This window comes from Labrus mixtus, chromosome 14 (assembly GCF_963584025.1).
Source record: "Labrus mixtus chromosome 14, fLabMix1.1, whole genome shotgun sequence".
NCBI lineage: Eukaryota > Metazoa > Chordata > Actinopteri > Labriformes > Labridae > Labrus > Labrus mixtus.
Window position 1 is genome coordinate 26,204,800 of NC_083625.1, and position 20,647 is coordinate 26,225,446.

The following is a 20,647-nucleotide window of genomic DNA, read 5'->3' on the forward strand; positions in this document are numbered from 1 at the left end:
CACAAGATGACCCACTGATCAGTAAAGTGCATTTATGCAACACCAAACAAACAAGATAATGTTGACAGCGAATCGGAAGTTGTGTTTAAACATATCTGGTTCATGACTGTGGCCGTGTGAGGCCTACCTGACTATAGCTGAAATCTGTTATTGACATAGATATTAACTCTACATGTATCTGACATTCCTGCCCTGAATTTACATTAAAGACTGGTAACATTCGACAGAATTCAAAATGATACAAAAAGAATATATGGGTACATTCATAGATTAGATCTGGGCTTTTAAGCTGTGACATTAAACAAAAAGAATCGTGTAACTTCATGGGACAGGTTACATGAGGTTCAACCTGTTTTTAAAAAAAATGCATGCTTGATTTTATAAAAAAAAAAAAAAAACACAAAGAGCCAATGCACTGAGTAACATTTTCACGTTTGCTTGTTTCACATTTGTAATACTCCTCACTGTACCTAAAAATCAAAACATCTGTGATGACGTGAAGATGACAATTTGATCTGTGTGTGTATATGTGTGTGTGCGTGTGTGTGTGTGGGTGTGTGTGTTTTGGGCCAACATGACAATAATGATCTCCCTCCCAACTCACGACATAAAAAAACAACTCTTTTTTTTTTCCCAACATGAGGCGAGTAAACTTAAGTGCTTTTACATTTGACTGCATGCAGCGTAATGTCTTTGAATGTTGCGAGACACCCTCGCAAAAGTTTTTGTTATTTTATTTTTTTCCTCCATATTTTATTTTTTTTAAACGTTTGATACCATGCAATAGAAGACGTGCAAAAAGATAACACCTAACTCCACAAACACATTTTTGATTGTTAATGGTATGTTATGAATGCTTATAACATGTTATGCTTTAGTCCATGCTGGCCTATAGAGAGACATTTGTGAGACAGCAGTACTTTAAGCCACAGGTCAAACAAACACACAAGGGATGCATGGAGTGTAAAACAACATGGATCCATAAAAATCACAATCTTTAACTCTTACTCTATGTACCTATGGGATAAAACAATGCACAAAAAGTTCTTTGTCCTTTGTTTTTCTTAAGTCATGTATTTGATTATCTTTTCTTAACTTAAAAGACAGTGTTTGATTGGCACTTGATCAGCACTTCTAAACAAGTTATTGATATCTAACATTTGATCGCACATCTACAATTTCAGAAGCTGCGGAGGTCTAGTTTGGCACAGGTTGTACTATGGAGTCTATTATTACTTTTACTATCTTACCAATACTGTATAGTATTTCTATACACCTCGTCGTATGCTCCGGCCTTTCGGAGCACATCTCTAATCAACAGACCAGACATCTTTTCAACTAAAATATTTTTGTATAGTTTACTTATCAAATAGCAGCATTTTCATAACTTACAAAAAGTACATGTAAACCTATTCATTCAAAATCTTAGTAATTTCAAAGGTTCATACAACAGACATAAAACACAAAACAGGACAACATGCTACTATATTGCTTCCAATATTCTTTACATTTTCTTACTGTCAAACTAAATCATCAATGACAGAAATATGGACACCACCGGCTGATGATGAGTCATCATAATGCACAAACAAATCGCGAAGCTAATCTTAATCAGGCTTAGTTGGCACTCTCATCATCCACACAAATATAACATAGTTCACATTGTATCGACAACGCTGGACTGCATTTGGACTACAAACTAGAATAGCTACAATAAAGTACATATAGATCATATGACATGACATATTGTATTCCACAGAAATGAATCTAGTCATTTTTCAGATAAGAGGATATGCATAAAGGATGTCATTGTTTCGGCTTGAGGTCACAAACAAGTTCCCACCTTACTTCTTGCTATCGTATGCGTTCTTTTCCTTACTATGCTTCGTTTAGAGGCTGAAACTCGAGCTCAGTTTGTTCAGCTGACACATGAATATTTATTCAACCAAGATTTGCCTTCTTCTTCTGGAATGAAAAAAAGGCCATAGTTCACGGTCTAAACTCTTCTAAGTGTTCTTCGTGTAGAGGGAATTTGATACTTTGAGCTAATGTTGCTGGCTGGTCTTGTGGGTGTCACAGTATTTGGAGGCAGGTGTTTTCTGTGCAATTTAGCCTTGTGAACTCTACGGCCTGGGAAAACATTTTTATACCCTCATGACCTATAGTGCATAACTCCCACCACCACAAACCAGCAGCAGCAGCAGCAACAGCACACCCAGCACACTGCCCATGAGAGGACAAGACAGGAGGAAGGAGAAAGAGGGGGAGAGCACAGTGTAGGTAGAAGAAGAAGAAGAAGAAGAAGCACAGACAGAGATAAGAGACAGAAGGTTGAGAAACAGCAACATACAGGGGGAATCAAAATGTCGAGAGAAAGAGGAAAGCTAATGAAGGGGCGGAGAGAGAAATAGTATTTGGCACAATGTAGCGATCGAGAGCTTTTGACGGAGAGCTCTCTGCAGGCGAGCAGTCCAGTTGCATTGGTAATACATCCCCCTGGTTTTGTGCTTGTATCTTATTATAATGCTCAAACTTTGGGCAGTAAAAAGGTTTTCTTATGCTGGGCCAGATTGTAGTTAATGGATGACAGTGAAGCCTTCCAGACACGTAGTGAAAGAAAAGATTTCAGTGTTGCCATGATTTAATGTTCACACACGACGAGTTGTTTCTTTTCGACTATGAATTATGAATGAGAAAAGGGTAGTCATTCAATTCTGTCCCCAAAACAACAGGAAGAGGGAGTGACTCTGATTTTTTCCTGGACACTTTGCTGCAACAACTAGAGCTGCTCAAAACATTTCTTGATATAATAAATCAATCTGCAAATTATTTTTTCAGGACAAATCAATTCACCACTTTGAATGCAAATTTAAAAGATGCTGATCCCAGTTCCTCAGAGCGCTTAACTAAGTCTGCAAATTGTTTTCTATCATCAACACCGAGAGTTTAAACCCAAAGAAAGCTGGAACCTGCAAATATTTGACACTTTTAGAAAAAGAAAAAATGGAAGTAAACAATTTAGGCAATCAAATTCCTTCCCTATGATGAATTGATTAATTAACGCAGCTCTAGCAGCAACACTCACAGCCTTGTATTCAGGAAGCTAATCTTAGAACATGGGTTGAAGGAGGACAATTGAAAGATGTCTCTGCGATGTAATAAGTGCACAGAAAAATGGCAGGGATAAATTTTGTGGTCTGAAAATGTCTGCTAATTTTTGGGCACAAGTGCATTGGAGGAAGTGATAAAACAAAACCATCACAAGATGCTGGGAGTATAAATGCTCTTGTGGAGATTTATCCCTTCTGTCAGTATCGGTGGGTTATGTGACATAGATGTGCACATTAAAATATACTCACATCCCCCGGCAGGGACAGACACTTTACGTTGTGTTTTTAATGTCTCACAGTGCAGTCTTCAGAGACCCAGTGTACTCAGGATGAACACCATGGATAGCAGCACAGAAGGAAGCCAAGGTAATCTTCAGAGTGTTTGGAAATGTTGGAGACAATTAGCCTCCCTGCATTAGACAAACAATTGCCCATAAAAGACAACGATGCCGAAAACATTTCACAATGTTTTATTATGTGCTCCGACTCGAAGTTAGTGAGCGTTAACGTGTTTTGGGAGCGATAACAGGCTGCCTGGATGAACTGCAGACTTTTTTTTTTCTTTGTCTTGATGCAAATTGGGAAGGATGGCTCACAGACAAAAAAAAAGTGAGTCCAAACCTTCTTTTCAAGTGTCATTCTACTTCCCTTTCATTAGAGTTTGTCTCTAGACTATTTGGTACCCTTAATGTAAAGGCAATAGTTTCTTTGTTCACAGAAATTGGTTCATACAGCTTCTCTTATCAAAATGCTTTTTGTAGTGCTTTGTTCTTTTTGCAAACTGAACTGGTGAGACACTGCTTCAAGGTAGCTTTAGATGTAGTTCTTGTGATTCTCAAAGTGTGTGAATAAGGCAAAAATCATCGTCAGGTAAAAAATCTAGAGTGCGGCCAATTTTTAGGGAGAAAAAAAAAAGTTACCTGGACTTGGAGTTAAAATATTAAGACTGGATTGCTTTTCATCTCGCGATGCTGAAATCAATCCGCTTCATTAGGTGAGAGGCTGGGTCACAATCAACGGGCTACTAACGGCTGGACGACGCTTCAAATAAAAAGGAAGGTCGCCAGACAGATTCAGATTGAATGGAGATTTACATCTAATTCTATAGCACCAAGAAAAGGGTTCAACAACATCGTATTTGTGTTTGTAGCTGTAACTGAATATGCAAATATGTTTTCAGTGTTTGTGTTTTTTTTTTTCTGGGAGCATGTTTGTTCTCATGTAAAATATATGTATACATTCCTGTGTGTCTCCTCTGTCCTCTCACATTGATTATTTAACCCCTGAACTATACTTGCAGAACAGCAACAGTCAAGTTCAGACTGGGTTTACAGAGTTATACAATTCGTTCACTGCAACACAATATTTGATCCCTGTAAATAAAAAATAGCAATAGGCTAATATTGTTTTTACATTCAGATCAACCTGCGTTCACAGGTTTAAATTATCTATTTGTGTTTAAATGAGACCATGTCAATAAATAAAGGATGGAAGTATAAAATACCCAAATTTAGAAACGTCAATTATGATATGAGCCAGAATTCAACATATGTCAACATAGACGTGATGTCTCAAGAAATTATACTCAAGATTGCTTCCCTTATGGACTGAGGTGACCTCAGGTGCTTGTCGTAAAACCTCTGCTGTTAACAATGCGTTCTGCATTGTACAAAAAGAGCAAAGGTTTGTGAAACAGCAGGCTGGAACTTTTTCTGACACGCTCAACTCACCGGGAGCCGAGGCTTTGCAAAACTGAAATTCAAAACCAAGAAAAACCCAATCAGATCAAAAACAAAACAAAAGAGCTATGAGGTTTTGGAGGCGGGTGAAGCCCTGCGGCCTCACCCTTGAATCTGCAGCTTGGCAGTGGACCAGTCCAGCTTACTCTGATCGCCATCGTCAAAAGGACTCGACACAAACTTTTAAAAAACATCAGGACATCAGTCCTAAAAACACATTCACATATCACACACACTTATCTTGGTTGTCTCCCCCACCTCCTCCTTTGTGATTCTCTCATTTGATACTGAAATATTGAACAGATATTTGGACTTTTCTTTTTTTTTTTTCAATTCATCGTGACCCTCTCGATTCCCTTCTATCTCTGTCTTCATCCTTTCCTCTTCTTTTTCTTTTTAGCCCACCTTTTGTGGGTTGGTAGCGCGCACGCCCTGCTCGTAGGTGATCCGCTGGCTGATCAGATACTGTGCTGCTTGCGTAGCGGCTGGCGACCCTGTTATGGTAACTTTACGGTTCCGAGTACCAGGAATGAACTCTCCCTTTTTGGAGATCTGGATGCGGGCTCCTGTTAGCTCCTGGTACTCTACCAGCGTTTTCCCTCCTTTCCCTAAAATGGCGCCGACCAGATTCTCGGGCACAGCGATCTCAACCACGTCCTTGGCCCCGTCTCCCAGCTTCTCTGTCGCCAACAGGGAGGAGGCCATCAGTGGGGAAGAAGCATTTAGGTAACCATTGGAAGCCCCTGTCGCAGCTGCAAGAGAACCCAGGGAGAAGCCCCCCAGGCCTGCTGCAGGGTGGCCTGCACCGCTGGAGGCATCGCTAGCATAAGAGGCCAGCAGGTTAGCTGCAGCAGCAGCGGCTGGGTTAGCACTAGCTGCTACTGCAGCGAGGACCCCAGATGCAGCTGCAGGGTTGAGGCCGAGGCCCAGGGTGTTAGTGTTGTAGCCGTAGCTGGCCAGAGTGTTGAGAGCTGAGGTGATGGCCAACAGGTCGTTGCCGGAGAAGCTGGACATGGTGGCGGGGAAGGCCCCCATTCCCGTCAAGCCGGCCTGGCCCAGGAGGCTGGAGGCAGTAGCGGCGGCTGCAGCGGCGTTGGGCATTACCTCTGCCGTGTTAGCGTAGGGTGAGCCGGTGGGGTTGGAGTTGGCCACTGGGCCCGAGACGTTGGAGTAGCTGATGTTGAGGCAGCTGCTGCTCTGAGGGTCCTCCTGTATCTTTTGTACTATGATCTCCACAGCTTTGCGGTTCTGTTCGGGTTCCCCACTGATGGTCACCACGCGCTCCTGCAGGTTGATGCCCTCTGGCTTCTGGGAGAGCTGCACCCACGCCCCTGACTGCTCCATCACTGCTTTCACTGTGGCTCCGCCTTTTCCAATGATAAGCCCAGCAGTGCTATTGGGCACGATCAATTTGGCCTGAGGAGACATACAAAATGAAGTAGCAATGAGAGGCAACAAGAGGAAGATTTAACAGCGTAAATGGCGGACAGAAAGAGGGATATCTCGCTCTGAGTCAGAGTACTACACCAGCCCCCTCTTTACTCAGCGGTTTGTTAATCCCAGGGGTTTAGCCTGCAGCTGCCACACGGCTGTGTCTCACTATGAAAGACTGGAGGTAAAAATAACCACATACCCTCACATTTTCCTGACCCTTCTAGACTGTGGGTCATGGCCCAGAGAACAAGCAAGACTGTTGACTAATAAACAAAGTGTCCTGGAAGTCAACTATTACCTACCACACACTAACCTCACCCCGAGTCAACTCTTTGTATCAGTCCAAAATATGGACTTTTGTTTTTTTTTGTTTACGGGGGTTGCTGTACACAGAGCAATACAGGAGCAACTATATGACCGACTTTAAACATCTCAAAATGAATTCTAGTGTTTAACATGTTAAAAAAGTGTTTTTAATGCTCTTCTTTGACGAACACAAAATGTAGGGAGGGGCTGCCAGCCGAGCTGCCACATGCTTGTTTGTAAGTGCTTAGCTTGTTTTGAGGTTGGGCTCCAGTGTTCATTCTTTTTTGTATATAAAGTGGAGCCAAGGGGCTAAACTCATTTAAAAACTAACAGACGGGGCACTGGTGGCAGAGTGGTTAGTTTGCATGCTCTATGTACAGAGGCTGCAGCTCTTGAAGCGGGCGGCGCTGTTTCAAATCCAACCTGTGGCTCCTTTCCCCCATGTCATTCCTCACTTTCTCCCCAATTTCCATCTTTATCCACTGTCTCTAAAATAAAGGCACAGAAAGCCCCAAAATCTTTTTTTTCATAGATATATATATTTATATATATATACAGTATATATAGATTGTAAGAAAATGTCCAGAGAAGAAAGTGTCTCCCAGCCTTCAGACATCTTTGTTAAGAAAAACTCAAACTTTATGGTTTTCACTTGCTATCTGTCTGTAAAGCATGAGACCCATTCAGGCTGAACTAAAGAAAATAATTAAATTAGAATCTCTGATTTTTAACAGACAAGATCCCAATTGAGGTCCCACCGCACAGTCGACAGCAGATCATCTCACCTGTTTGACTCGGTCGGGGTTGACTGTGGTCTGTGGCTGCAGTATGCTGACTGGTTCTGGTTTCTGGGCGCTCTGGGGCATCTCCCGGACTTTCTCTGCGATGAAGTTGTGGACGCCATTGAGTGCTTCGACTGTACCCTGTATCAGACAGACGCGTTCTGTTGTTCCTGTAATGAGACGCACAAACACAAGTGATCAGCTCCTGTAATGTGCTCTGAGTGGGTACTTGGCGAGCAGATTTGAGGGATTTGCTCGGGGCTGGACTAAAAAATCTACATTTATATTACGATGTCTTGGCAATGAAAAACGTTCCTTGACATCCTACAAAGAGACCCAATTACTAAGCCATTCCCCGCTTCCTCCATTTACACAACCAACAGAGAAACAGCTGAAAGAAAGAAACTGTGCTCGGTTAGAGAGCCACATGAGGGGAGAAGGATTCCTCTTCAATGATGTAACTCTTTCACTGCTGAAACTCTGAGCCGTGCAGCTCTAAGAGACTAAACACACACTTGTTCCTCCTCTAAGCTTCTTTCTACACCCACATTGACGACCCAGCCGGCATTACGTTGCCATGGTGAAGGGGCCGAGCCGTGGAAACAGGTGATGCAACAGCGAGTCCTTTATACTCGCTCAGACGATTTTTTAAAACACTCTCCCTTTAGTCTCAACCTTCCTGCCTCGTTTTCTTTAACGTTCCACTGATCTATGGATGAAGTGAAAGTGAAACAGCTTCAGATTTCCTCAGATGATTCAACAGACTGAATAAGGAAAATACCTTTGTGAAAATAAATGTTATATTTCACCCATTGAGTAAATGAGGAAAATGTGTAAATGGGTAAGGGCTGCAAAAAAGAGCTCGAATTAAGATTAAGTATCAACAATAATGTCAAAATGCTAAATTCTTCTTCCCAGGCATGGTAAGAAACTGTCTCTTCTTACGAGGCAGTTTGTTTGTTGGTGCATTTTATTTTCTCATTTCAATCCTAACATGATTTTTGTCTCTCAGTGAGATTATGTTTCTTCTTTCTGAGTTGCTAAATGCAATATAAATATGTTTGATCGACACTGACATGTAATGAACCGCCTGTTCAAAATCAGAGTTTGTTATTGAAAGCATTTCATCCTTATCCTCAAATCAAGAACAGATAAAGACTCACTTGGCGCTTACAGACCGCCACTGAGTAAAGCTAGCGGGCGGAGGAATGCTATGGCGTGTGTGCATTCGTAAGTGTTTGTGTATGTGGAGCTCACACACACACAGAGAGGAGGCAATGTGAAATCACACAATGTGACACCAACATGACGACGTTACAGATGCAATGTGTAAGTTTAAAGATGCTGATGAAACACATGTTTCTGAAGCGTTGGCGTTTTGTTCATCAGGATAATCTTCACAGATGAACACCATTTTTAGGATGTTTGAAGCGTTAATGTGGCCGACAGAAGTAAAAAGCTAACTTTATGCTACAAGCTAACTACACCACGGTCGGATGATTGTGACGTCACTAGCGTTATGCTTCAGACGATCTCCGATAAACTAATCCACGTAGCTTAATAAATAGTTTCCTAACATAATATTCACCTTAACCTAAAGATTAAACCTACAGGAGACATCTCTGACTAGTGAGAGAGTTCCCGACCTCTATGTCCCCGACAACCACTGCAGTCACATTTAGCCACTTGTTAGCAACCGCCTTTTTTAAGGACGCGTAAAAACTTCAAAATTTACAAGTGGGGGTATTACCTAACGTAGTTTATGTGGTCTAACAAAACACCAACATCTCTTCAGCTTGTGTTAACCACAGACCTTATTTCAGAAGTCTAACCACAAACACATTCAAAATCCCCGTTGACTTTTAGACGTTAGACCCCATGGCGCTCAAATGCTAACTTACTTCCTGGTTTTAGGACTCATTCCTGTGGTGCCCTATAGACCTACAGAAAAAAACACTTCATATATGCTGAACTGACTCATTTAAACTATTGGACAGTTCTGTTACTTCTCTAAGATCATATTTAACTTGTGCATTTTATTTGGAAAAGAAATGAGATTCTAGCCCAGCCAGGGACAGGGGTTGCAAATTAGACACCGCTAGAAACCTGTATGAAATGGCATCTACTTTTAATATAAGGAATGTTCATTGCATTGATCCCTGTTAAATAAACGAATAACTTTATTTATTTAATATTAATTATTTAAATAGGCTATACTCTCATTTCTTGTACATGTGATGCATGATTCCTTATTCTAAACACAATATCTGCATATTTCTCTAATATAAGTCTATTTAATATATCATCTTTTAATACTGTGTTTTTATTAGAGAAGTGTGTTTGTTTTCAGTCCTGATGCACCAGTTCGATAAAATATCTGAGGCCTCTTTGGCACGAGATATTTTTACTTGTTCTTAAAAATGTTGGCACGTTACAGTTTCCTGCCCTGTTGGCAGATAAATGCTTCTGTTAGTATTCCCCGATTGTTGCTCTTTTCTCTCTTTCTCTCAGGCTGACTAATAACAGGGTGAAAGAGAAAGTCTCCTTCGTTGCATCCATTGCTAATTGACTCAAATCTTAAATTACAGGATTAGGTAACAAACATGTTCGTCTTTGCTCTTAGCCATTAATCAGCACTCAGAAATGCTCAAACAAACACAATCAGTCAAAGTCAGACTCGATCGCCTTAGAGCAACAAACATGTCTAATAATTGATTTTAAAAGTCAATAGGTCAGTTCATGCAAATCAGAAAAAGCACTCTAATAGGACAAAATGGGGAAAGGCACCTGACCTTTGATTGACCTTACTTCTATAGTTAAAAGCTCTTCACAATGGATGCACAGAGCTTTATAGAGCACAGGAAAAATAAACTGTACAGGTCCAGAACAATGCATTCTTTGTTGATTTCAACAAGATACCAAAAGAATAATACAAATTTAAATAGAAATCTGAAAGAAATGCAAACGTGTGTGTGTGAGCCTCACACTGAGGCATAGTTGGAGCCTCTTGGTGTCATTGCTCTGCACCTGCCTGTCATACTTAAAGTGACAAAGTGACGGACTGCAGGAACTTGACCTGTTGTAGATTTTTATGTCGCCACTTGCATTCATCACTGAAAATCATTACTAGACATTTAAAAATGACAAAAGACACAGTTCGATAAATTAACGACACTCGCAACATGCTTTCAAGTGTTGGCTGAAGACGGTATATTTCTGAAGTTTCCAACATTAAAGGTAAATTTAAAAGACATACATTACATAACATTAGACAACGTGAAGTGTTATTTTTACTAAACTTAAGGGCAACATATTATGAAAAATGTTTTTGAACATATATTTGGGTAACCTGAGTGTCTACTGACCCACAAAATGTGAAATAAACCCATCCAGTCCGTTGTTTGTGGTCTGCATAAATCTTACAACACAGAGAAAAATGCTCAGTTTCAAATTTGCTCAACTTGTGATGTCACAGTGGGATTCTGGTAAAAAAAATAACCGCCCCTCCCCTCCCCTGATATCTCCACCCATGGACTCCACCACCAGCCTAGAACAACACTATTGCACAGGTCCGCCATTTTTATTCTAGCTACAGAGGAGTGATGTCTACGGGGAAAACTCAGGGGGGGGTCATTGCATTTAAAGAGACCCACACACCAAAACGGAGCGTTCTGAGAGAGCTGGTTTCTACAGGGTCACAAACCTCCTCTGGTGCTTGATTCATGTTATATTTTGACCAAAGCACAGCACAGATGTTTCATTTAGACCACAGGGAACTGTTTGAAAAGGTGGAGAAGGGGTTTAATATGTCCTCTTTAAATGTTAAACTTAGTAGAAGATAATCCAAATCAGGGTAGAAACAGTTTTGCTGTAGTGGTTTGGTGAATGTTGATATCATGTTTTAACTCCAGCATCTAAACACAGCATTACAATCCACATAAGGGATAAAAGCATGAATCACACTTTTCAATTGTTAGAAATAATAAAGGAACTGAAGTGGCACTTTCTAAAGACCGTTCACTTGTATACTATAAACTGCTCTTGCACATGCAGCCAGGATATAAATAAACAAATATGGGGTACTGGATAGCCTAGTGGTTATGATGCCTGCTCCATAGAGGCTGGAGTGTAAGAGCATTTTGACAAAACTAATCTTTGTAACAGGAGTAGCTGAGAGCAGAGGTTTGAAAAATCCTGTCTTTTAATCAACGACTTCCTGACTGTCCTTTTGATATCCTATCACCTGCTGGCTTCCTAAGACGTGATTACATTTGAAGAATTTGCATTCCTATTGGTATAGTGATCTGTTGTTGTTTCATGTGTTGATACTGTGGGGTGGTTTCTGTATTTAAAAGCAGTACGAGCCTGACTGTCTTCACAGAACTACTGTAATGTCTTCTCTCTTTGCTGCATGTAGTAAAAAGGTTTTTGACTCATGACAACTTGTTTGTACTTCTTCAGAGAACTAGAAATTCTCATTTTTGGAAGAAATTTCTCTCACAGGAGTCCTCGTCGCAGCAACTGTGGGTTTAAATCCAACCTTTGCTCATCCCCCACTCTCTACTCCCAACGTTTCCTGTCTCTCTTCAGCTGTCCTATCCAAAGGTTAAAGAGAGGGGAAACAATCACATATTACCAACATGGTGGTCAATATAGTTACTATTTTGAAGTGAATAAAAATACAGCTTTTCAGACTCTGTAAAGCTGCTCTTAAGACATTCTTGGACAAAACATGTCGAAAAAAAGTCATTCTACATCATCCACCAATTCTAGCAGGGTTCACCATCCTATTCACTTTAATGCTTTGCTACATTTGCTGCAAACATCACTGAGAGTGTTTTTTAATGACAGACCAAAAATGTTCATATTGCATATCTTAAAAACATAAACAATGAAATCGATATATCTGTGACAGACCTACATCACCATGATAAGATCAGTCAACCAGTATATTGGTTAGCTCCGGTTGGAATAAATGTGTAGTGACTAAAAAAAACATTATGTCAAGAATACACTGAGGGGTCGGTTGGGACTAGTGATTAATGCTCTTTTCAATCTGGACAACTCACTCCATTTATTTAAAGTCTGTGACATAAGGACTCCAATGATCCTGCTCAATGTCAAAATCAAATAAGACAACATACTCAAAAACAACACAAAGACAAGCCAGCAGTCAGGAACTTGTATGCTTCAAATCACACCTGCATGGCTGCAATTACCTGGAACCTTTGCTTTAGTGTCGGAGATACCCATTCACAACAATCATTGTTACCTTGGGCATCATACAACCATATTTTTAGAAGTAAAATAAAAATAAAAAACATGCAAAACATACTTGCACTGGATGTTAACAGGAAACACAGAGATTTCCCCAAAGTGTGACTTACTGGAATATTTGGGGGATTGAGCAATCCCTTTAGTCTGCTCTACCCCGAACCATCTTGAGTGACACAACAGTCCTTAACCGACAGTCTGCCTTTAGGGATCGTTGTTTTTTTTGTTTTTCACTAGTCAAACATTCACCTCGGAGCAAACTTTAACTGAACACTCCTTCATCTCGTCATAGAGGAGCGACGGCTCTGCTTCCAGGTGCGTTTTCACTGGAGACACATCTGATGGGACGTCATTAAGAGGACATGAAACCGTCTGAATGTTACACTTTTGTTCTCCACCCTCTCACTTCCTAAATTGCATCAGCTCCAACCTTGTCTGAGGGTGAAGAATTTCATAATAAAAAAGCCTTGTACTGCTTTTGGGTTTGCGTTAAAAAAGTTATCTCGTCCTCTTGTTGGCAGGAGGAGAGAGAGAAATATGTCAGAGCCCCAGAGAGCGACACTTCCCAGCCTTCAGCTCCCCCCAGAACACCACAGACTCTCAGGTCTTCTGTCTTCTTGATCCTGAAGCAAGAAAGTTTGAACACTTTACACTGTTTTGTTGACTGCCTTTTTTTCTTTCTCCAAGCACAAACTTTAGTCTGATTTATGCAGAGCACGCCACACATAAACTGTCACCGTCAATTACTGTCATCACGTCAGCACATTTTGAAACTATTCCCACGACCAACTGAGCAGCAAGGTATCGCTGAATAAATCCACCTGGTCACGTTGTTGCCCATATGGCAGCTTCTTGTAGAACGTAAACACTAAATACTAATGTGGGGATTTCTGTAGCAAGCCATTAACATCCAGCAAATCAGAAACAGCCTTCTGGACAACTTTGACATTACATCACAGCCCACCCAGCTCCCAACAAACACTGTTGCAATCCTTGAAAAAAAGAGAGAAAATGCAGACGTCATTCATGGAGTTTTTTCTTGTATTGAGGACAGAGAAATGAAAGGTTTCATTACAGATAAGTTTGTTCATTACACGTCGTATGACAAGGAGAGATTGTTGAAGTAAAGTTGTCATTAGGCAGAAACACAAACTGTTGGACCTTTTCAACAAATAATAAAAGACTGCAGTGTTTCAGAGTGATGTGTGTGTTGTTCTCAGATCTTTGCATTGCACAACCTAAAAAGAAAGAATCTTAAGTTTGCAATTGTTTGACAAAATAGAAAATCTTTTCCCTAACTCTTTCATTTCGGCTGTTTAAGGATTGGACCGGCCATACACTGTATGTTTAATAATATATAAGTCAACACTTCTTATGAAATTATTTAAAAAATCAACAACACATTGGTCCATCACTCATCTCAAAGTCCATTTGTCTCTTCTAAAACTATTATAAATGTCCCACAGAGATGCTCCTCATTTAAAAAGATCAAGACTTTGATTTTCTTTAAATCTAGAAAATGTTTCAGTAGCTGGAAGTCTTACAGTGAACAAATACAAACATTTTTTTTTTTTACATAACAATGTATTAGTTTTGGTAAATACTTAAATTATATATATTTTAAGACTTATTTTTGGGCCTTTAATGGAGAGATAGGACAGTGGATAGAGTTGGAAATCAGGGAGAAAGAGAGTAGGGAATGACATGCGGGAAAGGAGCCACAGGTCGGATTTGAACCCGGGCTGCCGCTTGGAGGACTACAGCCTCCATACATGGGGCGCACGCACTAACCACTGCACCACTGCACCACCTGCGCCCCAAAATCATATATATTTTAATGTTTATTTTGTAGTCTCGATTGTTTCCCCAAACAGGCTAATACAGTTACTGGTAATGACATGTTTGCTCAAAGAGAGAGACTTGCACTCGTTATTTTTAGCAGAGGATTTATACACTCTTGGTGTCATTACGTCTTAAACACACTACAGAAATATACCTGCTCTCCTCTGGTACATTCTCATAGCTGCAGAGGTCGTCTCTAGTGCAGTGCAAATCTGCATTTCTGTAAACTTGGAGTCTTTTTAACAATATTTTTTGCTCGTGTTGAAGTTGTTCTGCCTCTTTTCTAAATGAGAAGTAAGAAGGCTGCAGTGGAAATAATGTGTCAAAATTTTAGGGGAAATTTTAGTTGCAGATTCAGGAGGCTTATCACATTAATACAAAGCACAGCGCGAGAGAGGTCAAATCCATCAGAGGAGTGGAATCTTTCTTTTTCTTTGATTTATTTTTGGGCTTTTATGCCTTTATTTGATAAAACAGAGGATAGAGTCAGAAACCAGGGAGAGAGAGAGAGAGTGGGGAATGATGACATGCAGGAAACAAGCCACAGGTCGGACTCGAACCCCGGCCGCCTGCTTCAAGGACAACATCTTTATTACACAGGGCTCGCCATGTCATTTAAAGACAATGAGATGGATGACATGCATGGCAGCATGCGATAAGGAATGTTTTTTGATTGTTTAACACAGTCAAAAAATGATTATGCAGTAGACTATTAAAAGTAACATAAGGAAGCAGATGTTAGTCGCAGCCTTGACATCTCATCCGGGGATTATGTCGGTAAATTCAAGAACAAGGAAAATAAAACAGACAGGTGAGGTCAATTTATAAATCACAGGAGATACCAGTCTGAAAGGGCTCTGGTTTGATTTACAGCAGGAAAACATTAAATGTGACATTAAGGTTAAATAAAAGATTTTAAATAAATTCCTGTGTGTGTGTTTGTTGTAATGAAGGGTCATGTCACAGAGCAACAGCACAGTGATGGGATTTTAAATTGAGTTTTAACTGCCCTATTGTACAAATTAGTCTTTGTTAATTTTGTGTTTTATTGTTGATATTTAATGTTGTACTTTTTTACATAGAGAGCACAGTTCAACTTTGGAGCTGTATAAGAAATATCATTAAATAAAACACTGACATTTATATAAGATTATTTCATAATTATAGTTTTAATCTTTTCATGACATTTTCTAACTCTGAGAAAATTAACTTTCTAGACCTCTGCACGATCACAACTTAAACAACAAAAACAGATGATTAAATCAGGCACATGTGAATCAGAAAGACACATTAAATAATAAGTCAAACGGAGAAGAGGTTTGACAGTTACTATGAAAAGAAGAAACAGCTGAATGTGATCCTGAAAACAAATGTTCTCTGTGACAAATGTCGACAGACTGTAATGGATTTATTTTGGATTTCAGTGTTGATTGACAGACACCATGCAGCATGACGTCATGTACAGCATGAATGAAGGAGCTTTACTTTCAAAAGAAACGGCTACTCATATAGACAATTAAAGAAACCATTCAAATGATGAACTTTATAAATGTGACCTTGACTTTAAAGTACCAGAGTCAAAGTTTTTTAAAGTGGTGACTGAACGTTATATTTCATGTTAACAGAAATGTGATTTAGTATGTAGCCTACCAACAAAACTCAACTGACATCTGCTAAAAGGCCTGCAAAGAAAATGTCTGATATCAAAACACATCTTTACTTGAACCTATTAAATCCTCATAGCTGCCTCTGATGGACTTGAATCTTTAACTTCCGCAGGCTCTGATTTCACAAGGTCTGTCAGTGAAAATTGCTATTGTATTGCTGAAGGAGACTTGTTAGCCGGCATGCTAGGCGCTAATCTACAGGAGATGTTCATTTATGTGTTCAAATAAGTATTTCAGAATCCAGTGTTCTACTTCTTTAATGTTTGGTGACGTATAAGAGACAGATTTAATAAAGGATGGTCAAAATTTAGAAGCAGACATGCAGATTTTTGATTTTTTTTGTCCCTAGTTTGCGGTCAAGCTACGGTAAGCGGGCGACCCCCTTTCAGGGTTGTCCCAGTTTCAGGCTGGGTATCACAGCTAAATACATGCCCCAGTTATGTCCCAGTTTTAAACACATAAGACAACATTTGTCCCAGTTTTTACCATAATTACAATATTTACAAAGTGATGCTAGTTTCTAGTGTTTACATCATGTTTTCTCCCATTAACGTTACCTAGCTCAACACAACGTAAACAATAAACCAATGCTTCTTATTGGTCCATGTGTGTCCATCTATCCACACGTTGTCAAGGCTGTTGCTGCTAGCCAATGGCTAACACACTACTAGCTCTTTTGGATGAAATGCTAACGGTTAGCTGTCAGAGATGCTCTTCATTTATAAAGCACCCTTTGAAAAGAAACCAAAATGTCCACTGTGTTGAAAGTTACAATGAGAAAATATGTATGAGTGCATTAACTATTTTGTATTCTTAAGGGTCCCAGTTTGGGAGTTTGAAAAAAGGAACCACTGAAATCAAGCTCTCCATACCTGAGATCATGTATTCCCCACAATGTAAGTCGTCTGTGTATTTTCATTAGGCCCTCCAGTTCTAATGAATGCCCATAAATACCCTCCAGTTTGTCATGATGGTGTTTACTGAATACTTTGAAGTATCAGGAACCAAACTCAGATCATCCTGATAACATCAACAGCTGTTTGCATATGCCTTCAATAGAGTGCTACTCTGCATTAGGATGACATCCATGTGCAAAGACGTACCATCAATTAACCTCCGATTACAAAAAAAATTGCAATAGCAAAAAACAAATCCATTATAAATCCATAAAATCCATTATAAATGCATAAATCCATTATAGTACCATATTACCATCCTTCAAAATACTACAACCTGCAACGACTCGAATCTTAGCAAGTGTATTTGTCTAATTTCTCATTTCTCATTGGAGTTATTATCTGCCTCATTTAACCGACAAGTGCAGTTTAACATCTTATTTTAAGATATAAAAAGCAAAAATAAAGTCTGTAAAAGGTGAGAACATCTGCTAATGCAGCGAGCAAATTTAACATGTTGATTGTCTTGAATTGAGATTTCTATATTGTTATGAGTTGGTAATCTCTTTTCTAGACACTTAAGTATATTTTGCTGTGTAGAGCAGGATTAGTGTAACAACAACTGTTCAAAAAGGAACACTAGAACACACACACACACACACACACACACACACACACACACACACACACACACACACACACACACACACACACACACACACACACACATAAATCTCTTGAAAGAAAAAGCTGCCCTCTCCATTAGTTTAAACCCTGCCCATGATTAAGTCCTGGTCATAAGTTATTTTGTCATATTTGAAGCTTAATAGATGTTTTACATGTTCGGATCAGGCTGGAAAACAACAGAGTGTCTTTCATGTCGCAGCTCGGGCTGCTCCTTTTTGCAGGAAATACCTCACCTTGTAATTTATGGAACAGCGTTGTTTTCCACCATGAGCTCAGATGGTGTGATTGATACTTTAATGATCAGATAATAGAAAACATACACCCATTGTTCCTATGACATCACAACAGCTCTATGTGTTCGTGCTGCACAGAGAAACTCAATACATGAAGTTGGCCGGGGGCCAGCTGAACGAAAAGGGTTTGAAGTTTAGTTTCTAAGTTTGTGTTCAAATCATGAACTCCCACGGCTCTCTCTCTCTGCAGCTGCTTAAATATGCGGATGTGTGTAAGTAGGTGTGAGGAGGAGAGCGTGCGTGTGTGGGTGAATGCAAAAGCATGCTGCGTTTATGGGGGCTCGGGTAATGCAGTCTTGCAACAGTTCAGATGAGTTCAAACCGAATAATAGAAACAAAAACTAACAGCGTTGATGTGTTAAGAGGAGAGCATGCAAACAAGATTTTATGAGAGGTATGATGTCATTGTCTCTGGACTGAACTCTCCCAACTACCAGGAACTGAATCAGAGAGAACAAGAAAGTTGGCGTGCGTCTGAGCAGCTTGAGTACAGCTGGGAGAGGGGTCATGTCCACAGAGAGAGATTGAAACGGGCTATTTCTGGGCCTGCCCCCCCCTTGTCCCCACGCTCACATACAATCATGCATCATCCACACCCTTCACTATCTCCGCTCATCCATCTCAGGCCGCCACAGCACAGCCCAGTTGTGCAGTCCTCATCGAGACCTTTTGAATCCACGGCCTCATGTCTTACACTGACGGATGTGAGACGTGAGGAGGGGAGTCTCAGACTGAGACATCGGAGGGAGGATTTCTTTCAGAACGAAATGGCTGCATCGCTTGCTGTCCCTCGGATTCTCTAGTGTGCGATTGTGCTGCGGTTTGCGGCTGCTGCAGGAGAGGGAGAGGAGGGCAGGGACTGTGTGTAATGGATTAACATGCTATATTAGCCTAAACTGCTGATTGAAAAATGCTAATGCTAAAGCTATCTATAGTCTAGCTGATAAGTCTATTTTGTCAAATATCTGGCCTATAAAATTCAGGATAAGATTTCCTATTAAAGAGCATTTTCTGTATATTTAAATGTGGACCCAATTGTTTTACAATTTGGGTTGTAAGTTAATGAAATGTAAAAAAAAAAAAATCTCAAGTACATTGCTTCAGCCAGTTTCTGGAAACAGGAAGTGATGGCTGTAATTTAATGCTGCGGGGGAAATGCGCTTTATCAAAGTACGTCCACTGAAAGTGCTTTTTTTAATTAAAAGGCTGAGATTGTTATTCTAGGAATATGGCAACACCACAGAAAGGATCCCCACTTTTATTGATGTTTTTTTCATAGCAGTAAGGACATTGTATTAAACCAGGAACATCCTGTATTTCAGAGTTTTCAGTGCAACCAGACCCCATTGGCAAAAAACAGTATTTTTACCCACGCAGAACATGGGAGTTAATTGTCTCCTAATGCCTCCATCAGTGTGTTAAAATAAATACAGTGCTGGATCCAAAGTAACTCTTCACCACCAAATTACAATAATGACACATAACAAATTAAACAACAGAGGCAAAGGTAGCTGACCACCTCAATGTTCTGCAAGGTAAAATCACTGTTTTGTTAATGGAGTCTGGTGAAAAAAGTCATCTTATTATTTAACTTCAGGGATCATATCTGTAATGTTGTCAGGCAGTTTCAATAATAGTCTGAGCCTGTCAGCTGCAAAAAGAAGCACATACTATAGGTTGCATTTGGCCCACAGGATTAGATTGAAGCTATTACTGCTTTGTCTTGTATTATTACTTGGTCTTGCAAGCTGAAGAAATCTCCTGCAGCAATTCCAAAAGTTTCTGAATAAATAAGTAATTTAGACCCAAAATAAGTAAAAGTAGGAATAAGGTTTAAAAAGGCTTGAATCCTCCATTACCAGAAACATGCCCCTCTTCACAAAGTTCCCTGAACTGAACACAGCTCAAGTGAAGTCTCCTCTGACTCCTTAGCTATTGTGCAGTGTACAGTGGCAGGCGCAGCCGTTTTATTTTACTTGTGTGGGCCAGAACAACCGCCCAATCAAATCCCTGCCAGCACCCTCTCCCTGAACTCCTCTTCTCACTCATCACGATAATGAGTGGGGGGGGGGGATGGGCAGAGCAGGTGCTGGCCTATGAACACATCCACAACTCACAAAGAGAAATAAGAACACATATCACTCCTCCCATTTATTCCTAAAGTGGCTGTATTTCATTGCTCCAAAAAAACCCAGTTGTGTGTGGAGGATTTGAAGACATCTCACACACGTGATGTCATCGGGCCTAACAGAAACATGGTGGAAGAAAAAAAAGCACAGGAAAAATATTTGCAAGCACATCCCTCTTTTTCCTCTCCCCCCAGTGCTCTGTAATTCTCTGCCACGGTTCAGTCAGTGCAATATATCACAAGTAACTCCCAGCAGAACAGGTCAAATTCAAACCATGCTGTGCATAAGACGCTGGTGAACTCTGCTGCTGTGCCTTAAATAGATCCAAAGACTCTTTTTCAGCTGAAATTGCAGAAGTCAAGAAAGAGCTGGGGAAGATCTCAATTTCATCAATTAATTCAAATTTATGGTAAGGGAGGGAATTCAAAACTGGAAATACAGTTATTTTATTTTTACTAGGGTAATAATGATGATGAACTCTAGTATAG

General features: G+C 40.1%; 1 protein-coding gene across 2 annotated transcripts in view; it reads right to left on the minus strand.

Annotated features, from left to right (window-relative positions):
- Window positions 1-390: 390 nt before the first annotated feature.
- The window catches only part of nova1 (NOVA alternative splicing regulator 1), a 33,627-nt gene continuing 13,370 nt past the window's right edge, over window positions 391-20,647 (minus strand). For both annotated transcript variants that reach the window (XM_061056015.1, XM_061056016.1), the window contains exons 3-4: window positions 7,375-7,541; window positions 391-6,265 (exon numbers count right to left, since the gene is read on the minus strand). In XM_061056015.1, coding sequence (XP_060911998.1) covers window positions 5,246-6,265; window positions 7,375-7,541 — 1,187 coding nt within the window. In that variant the 3' untranslated portion in view covers window positions 391-5,245. The remainder of the gene's footprint in view (window positions 6,266-7,374; window positions 7,542-20,647) is intronic.